The sequence below is a fragment of the Camelus dromedarius genome, chromosome 3 (genome assembly GCF_036321535.1).
Source record: "Camelus dromedarius isolate mCamDro1 chromosome 3, mCamDro1.pat, whole genome shotgun sequence".
Classification (NCBI taxonomy): domain Eukaryota; kingdom Metazoa; phylum Chordata; class Mammalia; order Artiodactyla; family Camelidae; genus Camelus; species Camelus dromedarius.
In genome coordinates, this window is record NC_087438.1 from 89,914,067 (window position 1) to 89,929,852 (window position 15,786).

The window sequence follows — 15,786 nt, forward strand, 5'->3', positions numbered from 1 at the left end:
ATCAGCTATATCAAAAGCTGCAAACAAGTCAAAAGTAAAGCAGACTGAAACTGACTATTACATTTCAATATGTTTATTATATTTTAAAAGATACTACATTTATTATATGTGAAATGTAGAGGTCAGTGATGACTCTGTCAAAATTAATTTTACTGATTTGACTCAAAAGACTAAATGGAGTGAATTCAAGACAAAATAGCATGCAATGAATTGGACAAAGAACCCAAGATAACTTAGGAAATTTTGCTGAAAGAAGAAAGCAGAGAAATGTGGCATTAGCTGGAGGAGAATATAAATCAAAGAGTTTGTTGTTTTCAGTGGGGGAAATTACACGTGACTCTGCCATTATGTGTTTTCTGGACTGGAGCAGGAAACTAGCGATGTGAAAGAGAGAGCAAAAAATTTCTGGAGCGACATCCTTATGTTGACACAGTGGATAGAATGGAGTAGTTGGCTTTAGACAGAAATATGGGTAGCCCATCACTTGTAACGGGAGAAAAGAGTATTTGTGAACAGAAGCAGATTTCAGGAACTTACTATGGTACTCTTTTGGTTGCTCTTTTTTTTTCCTAATCAGTAAAGTCTGTCTTGGTGAGATTGAAGGTGGAAAAGGAGATATTGGAATTTTGAAAAGAGAGGAGATGTGAAGTAAGAGAATGAGCATGAATGAAATGGGTTCATGTGCTTTGACTATATGGTAGCACTAATGGTCCATTCGAAGTTACTGGTCTTGAATGTAGTGTGACAGTCATCGTAATGGTACGTTACCCTCCAGCTCTGTGCAACATACAAGTGGACGTGTGGTGAAGTTTCAGAATTGCCATTTGAGTATAATAAAATAAAAGGGGAATTAAATTGATCTGAAGTTGTATATAAAGAGTTGGAAATGGCCATGGAATTTAGTCGTGTAAGGAAGAAAGTAAATATGAAGGGCTTGAAAGAAAAGTAAAGCGGTGGCAGCACTGTTGGATTATATGGTCTGTTGGGGCTAGAGAGCTTTTAGATCCAGGTAATTAAGGGAGAGGGCTGGAAACCCAGGAGATGGTGATAGCAAATAGAGCTGAGATTATTGGTGATAACAAGACCAGGGGAGTTAGTGGCTTTAAGTGAAGTGAAAGGAGAGATCTTTGGAAAGAGAAGAGGGCCCAGAACTGAGAGGCCTCATTGTTGGAAGAATCATTCACATGGATAGTAATTACCAAAAAAGTGTTTGGAGCAGTATTAGAACGTATAGCAGTAACCCAGGAGCTAAAATCCTAGACTGAAAGGGGGAGCACCTGGGGACTGGTGTTTGGCTACAGCAAGAAGGGGGCTGCACTGCATGGTCTGCACCACAGCTGTAGGTTTAGGAAGAAGGAAGGGAAAATGGTCTCATGGTGACACCCAGGCTGCCTCTAGGTCCCCAGATATGGGGTGTAAGCAAGAAAATGGCCATCCAACTGGAGGCTGTGGAGAAAGCAAGACACAGTGTCCTCAAGAGAGAGAAAAAAAGGTGCCGGGACCATCTAGAGGTGCAGAGGCTGGGGCGGAGACTGGGGAGGAGCAGCCGTGGCCAGGGCACCTGTAGCTCTGGGACTGTCACCTGACTCCTGGAGCACATGGCTCTCTGGCACAGCCAGAGCAAAGGCAATGTGGCAGACAGGGGAGGGGAGTGATTCTACAGACGCACTTTGCTCCCAGGGACACTGAATACTTACAACAAAAGGATTTCAAGTCACTCACAGTTTAAAAACTTCTATCAGTCATCCCTGGCATAATGAAAGTTTCGTTGGCCATTTTTCTCCCAGAGCCCCGGTATTGGCATGTAACTTGGAATCCCGTACCATCCTGTCCTCTCCTGCTGATGCTCCCGGATGCACCCAGTTCCTCTTCCTCTGCCTCCCTCGTTCTCTCGTTCTCTACTGACTCCAGGGCCCATTTCCCCAGAGGGGTTCTGCCTCACATCTCTTATCCATAAAAAACAAAAACACACATAGAAACAAACAGATTTGAAATGAAAATCCTCAGGGTTAGAATGTTCTTCTTTAATATAACTCAGACAAGAATGACCAGCTGCCGTCCCATGGTGGGATGTAAGGAAATGCAGTGATGAAAAGGTTGATGGTTCCTGTTACAGCGCTGAAAGGCAGTCATTAAAATCTGTTCACATTTGAGATGCTAGACAGAAAAACGTTTACCCAGTGAATATTATTATCCTCATTTTTTTAATTTCTTCTGTGACTGTGGTCTAATAAAACTTCGAGAGTAAATATACAGAACTTGTCAGTCTTCAATTTGAACAAGGAAATTTTTAGCATTAAAATTTTTTTCTGAAATCACATTAATTACAAACTCGAATACGTTTTGTCAATCACCAGACCTTAAAAATCAGGGATTCAGTATAAATTATTTTACTTTCAAGTTCAGAAGGGCTTTTAGATATTCTTAAGCATAACTTCGTCATTATTATTAACATAAGAAAATTGAAGTGCTTAGAGATTAAGAGACTTCCCAAGGTCACACACCCAGTTGGGGTGGAGCCAAGATTAGAATCCAGGGCTCCTGAGTTCAAGTCTTATTTCCTCCGGATCATGTACGTCCTTCAAGAGCAGCTCAGGGCTTTCGTGTTATTTCTTTCAACAAAATACAGCGTGCCCCTTAGAGACTTATATAGGTTTTCTTTGGATTCAGAGAGATGTTTTATTTAATCTGTTAAATGAGAATTTAGATGTGTTCTTATTTTTATTTCAAATGGCTGATTTTATAAAATAGTCCTAAATATAAGCAACCTCTATATGATTTGCATTTGAATAGACCTTCTCTCTCCAATCTGTTCCATTCTGTTTAGTCAACAGTTTTCAATTATCTCTGACTATGTTAATAGGACATATATTCATTTCAATGCCAAAATATTTCTGGGCATTTGGATATTATTTTCCTTTGCAGTTCATAAATAAAGTGGATGGACAGAGTTTCAAGAATCGCATCATTTCTGACCCTGTTTTGTCGATTTTATAGCCAGAAAGAGCTTTGTAATCTTTCAGCATATTCGTGAATTAAATGAGAGTAAGTTCAAAGCACAGAACATTGGAAACAGACTCGTGCAGAATTTATCTTCAGCAGGAAAGAGGAATAAAAGCACTATTCTACCCACTTGATGGGAATATACTAAGCAATAGCAAATAAAATATCATAGGAAAGTATAAAATTTCAATGTTGGACATAAATTATTTTTGAGTTCAGTTGTAAGACATTACATTGCAGTAGTAAGTGGGCAAAAGACATTTTAAAAAGGCACCAAGTGTCGTAGCTAAATTTTTATTACCATAATCTTTTACATCAGTGTTTCAAACTAAGTTTTCTGTTAATTTATTTCTATTTCTATTAATTTATTAATACCAGTTATTATAAGCTATGTAAAGCCTAAGATATAAAAATATCTTCTAAGAGAAATACTATTTTTAAATATCCAACAGTGCTGGTGATCTCAAGTAAAATTTCCAACAGTTTAACATATGTACTCTTTTCATCACAATTTGAATCATAGTTCTAGAAAAATTTGAATGGCTATATCATTTTGCACGTTAGCATTGGCCATTGATACTACTCCTTTTATTTTCAAACATCTTAAAATGTATTTGTGAAATAATTATTTACTTTGCATTGGTGTTCTAAAATATCTAAAAATCTTTGAAGGAATGTTATAAATTTGTTTTGACACCTCGAAAGTGTGAGTCAGTGAATACAGGGGGATTTTTGACGTAGAAGACTATTAGAAATGGTCTTGGTCTTCAGAGGCATCAGTGTGTCATTGACACCATAGTATCTGCAGGGTTCATGTGGAATCAAAATTCCACATACTATATGCAGTAACCACATTACTCTAGGACTTAACTTTTATCTAGTAGATGAAATGATGAAATAAAACCTAGAATGAGGGCCCCCAAATTTAATAACCTGTTTTGAAATAAATGAAGAGTTAAACATGCTTTTATGAAACCTAAATAGATATGATCTGAAGGGGAAAAAATAAGTTAACATTCCACGTTCTTCATATTATTCCACATCTTGCCAGCTTACAGCTCTCACGCTGTCAGCCTGGTACCGCGATACCCTCTCGGCATGGCTTTCCTTATCCATGACCAGATTCTCTGGAGGCATCCAGGCCCCTGGGCCTCAGTATACGGATGCCTGTATCTCACTAAGGGTGCCATTTATTTCTGTTTTTCCATTTTCAAAGGCACTTGGCATGTACCAAAATAAATGTTGTTAGCCAAAGAAAATGCACCGGAATTTATTTTTTTCTCTTCTCTGCATTATTTTGTTTCAGTGATAGTTAATACAATTTTGTATTGTTCTTTCTTTACTTAAATTAATAGGAGCGTTTTTATATTAATGTAAACTCTTCATAAACTTGAATTTTAACACATAAATGATAATCCATGTACTGGATTTGCCATGTATAGTTATTCCCCATAATTAATCATTTAGTTTGCAGATTTTTTTTTTTACCATCTTAGGAAGCACAGTGTTGAGATGAACCTCTTAGTACAGAAGGTACTTGGGCTTGAATTACATGTTTATATTTCATTCATTGATTCCTTTACCAATACTGATTGTGCTCTCACTTTTGCTGGATGATCCAAAGATGAGTGTTTTCTGTTTTTAGAGAATTTACTATCCATCTAGGAGGGGTTAGATAATAATAAAAACACTATACAGAGTGATAGGAGAGCTGGAGAAAGCCTTCCAGGAAAATGCATAGGTGCAAAGGCACTGAGGTTAGCAAAAATATTTATTAGGGTGCCAAATAAGAGGATCAGGCTGTGGGAAATTATTTGACCAAAAAAGTAGGAAGAAGCTAGTTCATGAAGGTCCTTGAGTGTTGCGCTAACACTCAGGTTACATTTAACTTGAAAGTTACGGGATCCCATTAAAATATTTGTGTATGTGGAAATGACAAGATCAAACTGGATTCTTTACTGGATGTTATGAATAATATCAAACACAATTTTTTCATTAAAATAAAAAATGAAATAGTCATTTTAATATTAAGTCCAAACCCTGAGAGAAAAATATTTTCTAGGAATGTAAATGATGGCTACAAAGTAACTGACATGACATGACTTTAGAAGTTGTTCAAGTTAAAAAATGATGCTTAAAAAATAACCAGCATTTTACATATCTCTAAGAAGTTCTTGGAGATAAGACCTTCTTCCTCATTAAAATATTTTTGCTTGGGATTCAATTACTTGCTGGTCATTGTTAGTTCAATAGAAAATAAATAAAAATTTAAAAAGAAAAATATAAAGACAAATTAATACATATAGTCTTTTTCTTATAGAATTCCACAATTTTAGTGAACAGCTTGGAGTGTCTTCACCTTTCAGTGGGTAAATTGTTGAACAAATTGTGATCTGTGCAGAGCAGGAATTACTAGCTGACAATAAAAAGAAACAGACAATTGATAGAACCTTGAAGATGTTCGAACCTCCAGGGGGATTATGCTCAGTGAAAAAAAGTCAGTCCCTAAAAGTTAACACTGTGTAATTCCGTTTTCAAAACATTCTTGAAATGAAAACATTATAGGAATGGAGAACAGGTTAGTAGTTGCCAGAGCTGGCTGACTGGTGGATGGGAGGGGGAAACAGGTGTGACTATAGAAGGGCACCTGGAAGGATTCTTGTGGGGAACGAAAGATTGCGCATCTTGGCAGTATGAGTGTTCTGGTTGTGATGTTGTAACTCTTCTGTGTTCTGGTTGTGAATTGTGATATTGTACTGTCATTTTGCAAGTCATTACCATTGTGGGGAACTGGATAAAGGGTATTCAGATTACCTCTTATTTCTCACAAGTATATGTGAATATATAATTATTTCAAAATTGAAAAGTAAATATTTTTTAAAAGTTTGGAATGTCCAATAACATAGAGAATTTCAATACATCAAAACACTGAACTCACTTTCAAGGGTGTTTCAACATTTATGATGCAGGTTCTAGAAATGTGATCTACCTGAATACATAATAGTTTTATTTAAAATACCCATTTCATTAGTTAAATACAGAGCATTGAAAAAAGTATCAGCTTATTTCTGAGATTGGAAAAGAAGGAACACAACACAATATCTAGTCTTTGTTAAGTGTCTTTAGAGAACAAAAAAATAATCAGTAAATAAAAATTACTTTTTTTTTCAGATTTTGCCCATATTTGGTATTAAGATGAATGCATAATGGTTATTGTATTTTATTTATAATTAAGTTCAAAACATCAAAACAGATTTCCCCGATACTGGTTTAATGAGAATGACCCAGAAGTGAAATTAATAGCCGTAAAGCAAATAATACACTGTCAACAGCTTGCAGCTACTCAGGATTCAGGCAGAAGGCCAGTTACTTCATCACTTTCTGTTCATCCCTCAGTTCCGCAGTATTGGATGCGTTATAAATACTGCTATTAGATGCTAGAATGGAAATTTCCTGAGTTGGCTGGGACATAAAAATATATAAAAGAAAAAAATCAAACAATAACATTTCCATATGGCTTTAAGAGCTTGGTTGCATTTTCATAGGCATAATGTGTCTATAGCTGAGCATTAGATTTTTTTTCATTCTATTGTTTTCCTTCAATGAAATTTTTAAAAAATAGGGCTAAGCGTCTTCCGTCTGCCAAAAAACTTATGATGTGAGCGTCTTTGCTCCAATGTAGATGGAGATGTCCCAGTTCATACTTACAGGCCTCCATGTGTTTTTAGAGCCCCAGTAAGGTGCTTCCTGAAACAGTGCCAATACCTGTATCCCTTTTGATACATCAGGACTTACAAGATTTTTTTCAATAGCTCAATATGTTAGCTCTGGGCTAACATAACTAAGGTTAGATATTTTGTGAGGAGAGCAAAGAATACGGTATAATTAGCTCAAGTCATTCATTCTGTGACTGCATTCGTGTTCAACAAAAGCTTTCTGGTTATTGACTCTTTGTCATCTTTTTGTGCTGTAGTTGGCAAAATTTAAATTTAAATTAGTTTAGACAACTACATCTATTCTGTAAGAGAGTGTCTTAAATTAGAGGTTTTAAATTAGATTTTAAAACTAACATTTATATTACATAAAAATAACATTTTAACCCTACTCTTAGGTAGGCATCATTGTCATGTAGAAATAATACTTACATATGTTAGCATGATACAAAATTTGTGTGACATCTATTTGATATATGCATCTGGTCAAAACGGAGTATCTGAAGCATAGGAAACTAAGTGGAATTTGACCAGAAACCTCCCAAATTCTCACATTTAGGTAACTCCTACCTTGTAAGGCCAGTTTTCCCTGTGAAGGAAAATTAACATTAGAAGTCATTTCTGCTTCTCCAGCAGCTTGTTTGAAAATTATTTGAAGTTGGTGGGTATTGAATGCAACTATGATGAAGTCTAATGCCTCACTCCACCCTTCTTGAACTACCAAGCAATAGCCTGGGGCATGTAAATTGGCCTTTTCTCTGCAATTTAGTGCACAGGTCGGGCTGGCGGTGCTCAGAGGCATAGCTGTTACATCATTTAGGCAGCTGGTGCACTGCACAGAGTCCTTGGCCCAGGGGCTGCCACTCAGCCCGTGCTCCATTTTCCAAGCCATGTCGTCTGTTGCAGGGAAGCTTCTGTATGGAGAACAGAGCGCTCTTTTCTAATTGACCTGCCTAGAGGGCATGACTTCTTCCTAATCTCTGTGCCCTGAGGGCCACCTTTCATTAATCTCTGGTTGGATGTCCATCTCAAGTCCCTCCCCATTGTTGGCCCTCTGGTGCACACTCCACAGAGTGCCATGGGGTCCTGGGTGGAGGCATACCTTTTCCCACTCAGGGGAAAGGGCCTTTTACCTGCTTGGCGCTCTTGTCTGTGTTGAGCTCCCATAGAACAAGTTGTATCGCACCAGAACCCTGGGATTCTCGAGACAGAAAAGAATTTGACCAGCATTGTGCTGCCTGTGCTAGAAGATGGCACTAAAGATCTAAATGGTTTTAATATAACGTGCAGTAACCACAGACATAACTGTCAATCCACACACATACATATAGAGATGTGGTCATGTTTTCATACTGCAAATTGTCATGGGACTCTGCTCAGTCAGATGGTGAGAGGGTAATCAAGGAAAGTTCCTGAACCGTTACCTGTTCCTTTGCCTTCTACTTGGCCACCTGACTGTCTTTTCCCCTCCCTCTCAAGTCAAAGTCAAAGATAATCAAAAATGATTCAGAGTAACTCTCTACATCCTTTCTGTCCTCCTCTCTTGGTGCCAGCATCCTTCTCTGCTAATTAAATAACGACCTCTCTGCCACAAGCCAGGCTGTCCTATTTGGCATGACCAGTATGAATGCTCCGAGCTTTCTAATTATCATTGCATGGTAGTCATAGGACCCTAACTAATGGGCCCTTCAATAGTGACCCAAACGACCTGTGATTTTTTTTTGTTCTTAATCCTTCATGACCTGTCTGGCTTTAACATTATTGTTTGATTTAATTATTTTATAATGTCAAACAAGTTAAGTTAGATTATTAACTCCTGTATAGATACTTAGGCTTTTTTAGAGAAACAGAATCAACACGGTGTAAGATGAGACAATAAAAGTGTTGTCAAAGTAAGTGTGTTTGTAGGCTCTAAGCCAAATGAATACAACGTACAAATAGTCATTTTTGCCTCCTCTTATCAGACTTTATCTTCTCCTATCAGAGAAAGGAGAAAAGCCAGTTTTCTTAAATCTTGAGGAAGATGGGAAAAATCCCGTGGCTTTTCTTAGAGAACTTGACAATCGTTAGAAAGCAAGGATTTCTGGAATTCTTGGGGTCTTTACCAGAAGCGACAAGAATAAGGGTCTGAGGTATACTAAAATAAGCTTGCTTCTCAGAGCCCCCCACAGGGCCTGGATGACATGCGGTGGATGATGCAGTGTCCACTTATGTTTAGCTGCACATTTATGTGCCTTCATGACGGCACGTAGGTTTTATACAAAGAACAGCTTTCCACCAGTGAATACTAAAAGACGGCACCGTTCTTTACAGCAAATTCTTAATTAACATCTTGTCAACGTATGCTCCCACAACCCCTTTGTATTACAAAACTTGCCATTTCATTTCTAACAAGGGAAAAAAATTACCATTTATCTTCCTCAAGCCTAGAGGTATATTTTGCTAACTAAATTATAAATAATATCATCTTGATTGTTCTAACCTAAAATTTGTTTAAAATATGAACATTACAAGGCTAGGAATACCTCCTAAATCCATTACACAGAGGCCAATAATAACATTTCTTTGTATGTTTATTCGCTCTTTTCAGGCGAAAGAAAGACAACGGTGTCTTGCACAAAAATCATGAACAAAAATATCAGCATTGTGGACAACAAGAAATGCAAATACTTAACCAAGCCTGAGCCTCAGATTCGCAAGTGCAATGAGCAGCCGTGCCAGACAAGGTACTCCTGCCCCGCCACTCCTAACAAAACTACATTTCCTTAAAAACAATGCAACAAACACGTACCAAAATGTAAGGCTTTAAATAAGTGAGGTCTAAGAAAGCAAGGTAATCACTGCGATGGAATGCGTGTGGGAGAAACAAGGCGAGGGTTGACCTCAACTTCACCTGCTGTCCTTAGTGTGAAAACAACCCCTAGTTGGATGGGAGGGAGAATAATTAAAATTATGTCATAACCTGTTGGCCACCTCTTCAAAAACCTGGTTATTTGGTTGAATTTAGCTGTTCATTCTCTAACGTGGTGTGTAAGGACTTGCCAGTGGTGGTATAAACTACAGCAGGACTGGCCAGGCCCCAGGCCCCTGCACAGCAGCGGGACAGGTGGTCCCTGTGGTCCCCAAGGCTAGATCCTTGCTTCCTCTCCCCAGAGACCCAGTGCAAACTGTTCAATTCCTGATCGCTGATCACCGGATTCAATCCTGTCTGACTTCCCCAATGAGTAAGAAGCAATAAAGCAGACAAGAAACTCATGAGTAGGGCCCTGAACAGCTGTGCTGAGCAGCTTAAAGGGGTGTAGAGGGACGGCTGTGCCTTAGTAACCGGCAGAGACGAATGAACGGAACCTTCGTGTGGTTGGGTGCGGGCTCACAGCGGTGCTATGCACAGTGGCTTCTGTCCCAGGGCTCCTGAGAAATCTCTGAGCTTTCATGTAAAACTTAATGTTGGGCTCGGGTGAGACTAAGCCCCAGCGTCAAAAGTCCTCAAAACTTTTAGGGCTAGAATGACAAAAAGAGAGCGTGAGGCTGGACTGACTCCTCTAGAATACAGAGACAGGGACGTTTATTCTGTGCTGGCGCTCAGAGCCATGTTGAGGCTCAGTGAGTTAGCCTGCAGTTTTGAGTTCTTAGGGAGTCAGACAGCTGATCTCGCCCAGCAGTTCCTGCCGAAGTCACGGTGAATGTCTGCATCCTGCAACCGGGATACGTAGAGACTCTGTCACTTTGGAGGGGTCTTTAGCTAATAAAATCTTCCTCCTGGCCCTCCACCGCCATGTATGGGGAGTGGAAGGAGGAAAAGCAACCGAGTTGCCAATTAACTATCTTTAGGCTTTTCTATCTGCAATAATCTCTGGGAATTAGTGTCATGCAAACTAACGCTCAGTTCTGGTTTCCCTCTCTCCCCGCCCCCGCCTTCCCCCTTCAGATGTAGCGTTGCATCTCCAGTTCCCTCTATTTCTGGCTTATTGCAAAACTCAACTGTTAAGCCCTCCAGATCTGGCCCGTGCTATGTTAACGAGAGCTTAAAAGAATTTGGAAAATCTTTTCTTCCTTTCCAAAGCTGGAATTTCAAGACTTGCTTTTCTTTAGACTCCTGTCTTTAAGCTTTCAAAAACCAATGCTCTACTTTTTCTTTCCTTTACATTCCTACTCTTAACAATCCTCCCCTCCGCCTCGCAGGGAGAAATCTGCTTCTAAAGACCAGAAGAATGATATGTAAAAGAATGTGCAAAAGAAAAGAGTCCATAAAAATATTTAGAATAATGTTCCGGCCGCTGCAGCAGCCTGGCTGTGTGCTTTTCATCCTAACTCCGTAAGCAGGTGAACTAGGAACTGTTTTGATAAGGCAGGGTAGTAATCCACAGGAAGGCTGACCTACGGGAAGACTGTTGCCTCCAGTCAGGTCCTTGGGTCTTTTGCACTCAGTGCTGGACAGACACAGAAGCAGGGTTTTAGCTTTTGCACTGTCAGCTAAAAAAAACTGGATTTTTTGGTTATTACTATTCCTAAAAATTATCTTTCCCTTTTTTATCTCTCTCAATAGACATTAAAATGCTGATTTATCTTGTGTTAAATAATTTATTAAAATATTTCAAAACCACCATTTCTTTTATATACCCTGTAGCTTTCCCATTTCCAGGAAAAGAGCAGTGGCATTTTCTGGTCTGTCAGGAACCTTGAATGAGCTGGATCTGAGGACCAGACGATATTTGTCACTTCCTAAGTTGGTCTGTGAAGAATCAGCGTGTATAGTACATGCAATTTATTGTTGATTCACTGACCTCAGTGATCAAGGGGGCTATGCCTTGATGATGACTCGGGAAAAGGAATAGTTTTAAAAGGTCGGTACATTTCTGAGTGAGAAATTTTTGCAGCTGGAGACTGGAAGTCTTTTTGTTAGAGATTATTATCTTCCTTCCCTCGGAAAAGGAGGCAGTATATTTTGAATCACCAAGAAGCAGTGTCAGTGAGGTTAACCAAAATATTGGAAAGTAAGGAAAGGACATGGGCGATTATGAGGGGTCATCACAGGAGCACGTTCCAAGACTTACTGGCACAGCACAACTTTCGTTTCTCCTGCTTTCTCTTTGCCCCCACCCTAGGAAGCAACATGCTCATCACTATTCACAGTTATCGAATAAGTCCCCGAACGGCCTGATGTAGTCCATGTTCCAAATATAAAGTATACTGATGTGCAAGTAAATATTTTGAAGGAAGAGTCTTAAAGATAAGGAAATGAGATAATTCCAAATTAGATTAATTCTAAAGTACAAGATGTTTTCTCTCATTACATTTTATTTTTTTGTTCTTATGTTTTAGCAATTTTCCAAGGAATAAAAAAGTAACTTTTGTCATTATACTAAGGATCTCTAAGATTTATTTAATTTAAAAAATTTGAAATGTCATGAAATTACAAATACTTCTCTTTTCAGTAGTGTACATTATAGTTCCATGGTGGGTTCCCTAGTTGAGGGGAAAGGCGTATAGATGGGTTTATATTGTGCTTATAGCTATCCTTGTGCAGAAAGATGAAGCAGAAGCTAAACTAAATTTGTAAGATGAATATTCACTTTAGGAAAAAGCCACTAGGGGACTGCAAAGCAAAATGGTAGGTAAGCACCAGCCTCCACCGTCTAGTAGATAAGAGCTCTTTTAGAGGCAAATACCAGAATGCAAATGTCATCGTGATTTTTTTTTCTTTTTCAGAAACAGAAGCATAGACTCGTTTAGGATTAAGCTGTTATACAGATGAGAAAACTAGGTTGCGTGGGAATATGAATTCTCAAACTTTAGAAAACTTCCAGGAACATTTGGGTTTAAGGAAATTTGAAAGCATTGAGGCTATTTCTGTAAAACATAGAGACAATTTCCATTTGAGGAAATGTTTAAGGACAAGCTATTAGGTGAAAAAATGTTATGGATACAAAGAGGAATAAGGCATTGACCTCTGCCTTTGAAGAGCTTATATACCGCTAAGGAAAGGAAGTTCAAGTTCTGTAGGTAGCCGGGGAGCCCCTCTACATCCCTAGGGGATAATCTAACAAGCGTTGTGTGAGTGCCGCAGGCCAGGTGACAGAGGGCAGAGGATAACACCATCTGCGTGGGTGGGGTGGAGAAGCCCCTCAGGGAGGAAGGGACTTGGACCTGGCTGTCAATGATCTAGGCAGCTGAGACTCCACGAACAAATGCCATGGGGTGAAAATACAAAGTGTTTGGGGAACAAGCTGAGCATTTGGTTTATTACCTACACACGTGAAAGATGAAAACAGAGAAATATGAGTAAGAATAAACCAAGTGTAAATATACTATATTTATATATATATAGGATATACTACATACTGAGTGCCTATTGTATGTCACACCATATAGTTATAAACACTTTAACAAATGAGAAAAGGGAAACTTAATGGCTGTTAAGTGTTGTTTCAAGAAAGTACACAGCTAGTCAGGAAACCAGAATTATGCTCAGGGCTTTGGAGTGCCCTGCACTGCGTGAAAATAGGATGGTGCAGATAGTTTAGTGGGGGATTTAGATCCCCCTGTAAGGTTGTCCAAATGGGAAAGGCAGAGAGGGTTTTATTGACAGGAATCATACAAAGATCAAATTTCATGAATCGTTTTTCTGGCATACGTAGGCCTTGGTTCCTTCCTGAAATAAATTTGGGGAGGTGTTTGAATGAGTGATCCTTAGGGTAGATTCCAGCTCATTAGAAATGGGAGTGACACAGATATCTGTATCACTGCCCCAATAATTATTTGGAAAAAGGATCTTCATCTAGGTACTCAAATACTCAAATATGAATTAGCTGAATCAGTGAAATCCAAGGATAATGTCGGAGTCCTGAGGACCTCTGAAGTGAGGTCACTTGGCGTGTAGCCCTCTGAGCCTGTCGCTTCAATGGCTTTGATCACATTGCAGCCGGATAGCGGCTAGCCTCATGAAGCGTCTCTGGCTACCTGGAGGGTGTGTCCCAGACACAAATCTGGTGACAGGTGACGGGCATCAGGCATTAGGGATTACTTTCCCCAGGTAAGTGGGCCTTCTCCACGCAGTCTCCTTTCAGCTTGCTGATACCGGCACGTGTCTCGTGTGAGGTCGTCTGCAGCCTCATTTCGGTGTCTGACTCTACAACCTTGTGACCTTTGGTCAGTTACTACTCTCCTGGCCTCCGTTCCCCTTTCAGTAAATGGCCATGATAGTTGTAGTACCTAACCCGTGGGGGTTATTTGAAGATTTCAGACACAAAGAATAGGAACAGTTCACACATGTCAGCAGTTTCATCCTTGTTAGGTCCCTCAGTGTGGCAGCCTGATGCACAGGAACGGGCAGAGCTAGCAGCGTGACGGGGACGGAATCCTGTATATCCTCTGAGATTGTAATAAGAGCAGGGCCCTGAGATGAGACATGCGGGGAATTCAAAGCAATAGAAGGCATAGGTGTCTCAGAGAAACTCAAATGCTGGTTAAAAAAAAAGGTATAAACTTACTGCGTAACACTCTGCTGCCTCCAGGCATCATGTTGAATACCCAGTAAGCAGCATCTTCCAACTTCTTTCCGTGACTCTTGCTTTGCTCTTAGATGGATGATGACAGAATGGACCCCGTGTTCACGAACTTGTGGAAAAGGGATGCAGAGCAGACAGGTGGCCTGTACCCAGCAGCTGAGCAACGGAACCCTGATCAGAGCCCGGGAGAGGGACTGCGCTGGGCCCAAGCCGGCCTCCGCCCAGCGCTGCGAGGGCCAGGACTGCATGACCGTGTGGGAGGCAGGCGTGTGGTCCGAGGTGCGCGCCCCGCCCCACGGCTTCTCCGCTTCCTCCTGCTTTCCTGACTCTCAGCCTGTGTAAGGTCGTGTTGTATCCCATTCAGAGTATCTCTGCATGGAACTTTTAATACCATTTATTGATTTTCCTGGTAATAAAAGGAATACATCCGTTATAAATAATTTTGAAAGTAGGAAAAAAACAGACATTTACTCTTTAAATATTGTAACATAATCAAGAGCATATTTTGTGTTCATTTTAGAATCCAGCTTTTTATTTGTGTGCCATGAGTATACCCTTGAGTGGCCACATAAGAAAGTACACACCTGACTCATTGTATATCCCTGAACGTTTAGAAGAGAAAGGAGAAGAGAAGGCATTAACCCTTAACAGTCATTTCCAGTGAGCAGGGGTTCTGTTTTTAATTCACATTTAGTACCTTGTTTATATTTAATTACTAATGCAAAAAAGTTAACAGTTTCACCATTTCATACTGCGGCTCAGGGAAATTAAATGGTTTAGCCAGAAGCCTGTTTAAGTGTTGGAGCTGGGATTTGAACCCAACACTGCCCAACTCACTGCACCATACACGCACCAGCTTGTAGCGTGTACCGTGCAGGTGTGTTCCATGCCAGACTCATGCTTATTTTCTCTTATCATGCTACGTGTCTTCACCTAATAATTAGCACCAGTCTTGTATTGACTAGCTGCTCTGAAGCGTTTTAGGTGAGCACGTGGGTACACACACAGGCACACACCACCACCTCGACATTGTAGTCTCATACACATGTGCAAAGACACAGGCCCACACACACCAGGAGCAAAAGCATACACATGCTCAACTTCAGAATATTAGCTAGGATGTCAGAAGTGACAAATAGAAAATGCTAGGTTGCCGTAGGAAGCTATTCTTTTGAAAATTGAGGATAAAGTAGCTTCAATAATGAGGCTTAGGAATATTCTTCAGTTAACCCAACTCCTGAAAGACACACTAACAAACAATGTAACTTTCTCTTGTCTGACTCTTCAGAGCTACACGTTGCTGTTGAATAGATTCTTCTTCATTTATGTATACTTTTGAGAATGAACTGTTCAATTTTACATCAGAATGGATGAGTTCTATGTGGAAACAAGAGTCATGTGAACATCAGAGACACAAAAATACCCTATCTTCAGCCTAACCATAAACTTTCAGTTAACCAAACTGAAGAGTTAACCAGAACACTTTCATAAACTCTTCAGGAGGACATAGAGCAGAAATATTCTACCAATCAGATTTTTGGCACCAGCTGGGAGAAATATGT

The 15,786-nt window shown here is 39.7% G+C and overlaps 1 protein-coding gene across 1 annotated transcript in view; it reads left to right on the plus strand.

Annotated features, from left to right (window-relative positions):
• The window catches only part of ADAMTS19 (ADAM metallopeptidase with thrombospondin type 1 motif 19), a 222,596-nt gene that overhangs the window by 181,800 nt on the left and 25,010 nt on the right, over positions 1-15,786 (plus strand). The window contains exons 19-20 of the mRNA XM_031448946.2: positions 9,307-9,442; positions 14,299-14,503. Of these exons, the coding sequence (XP_031304806.2) occupies positions 9,307-9,442; positions 14,299-14,503 (341 nt within the window). The remainder of the gene's footprint in view (positions 1-9,306; positions 9,443-14,298; positions 14,504-15,786) is intronic.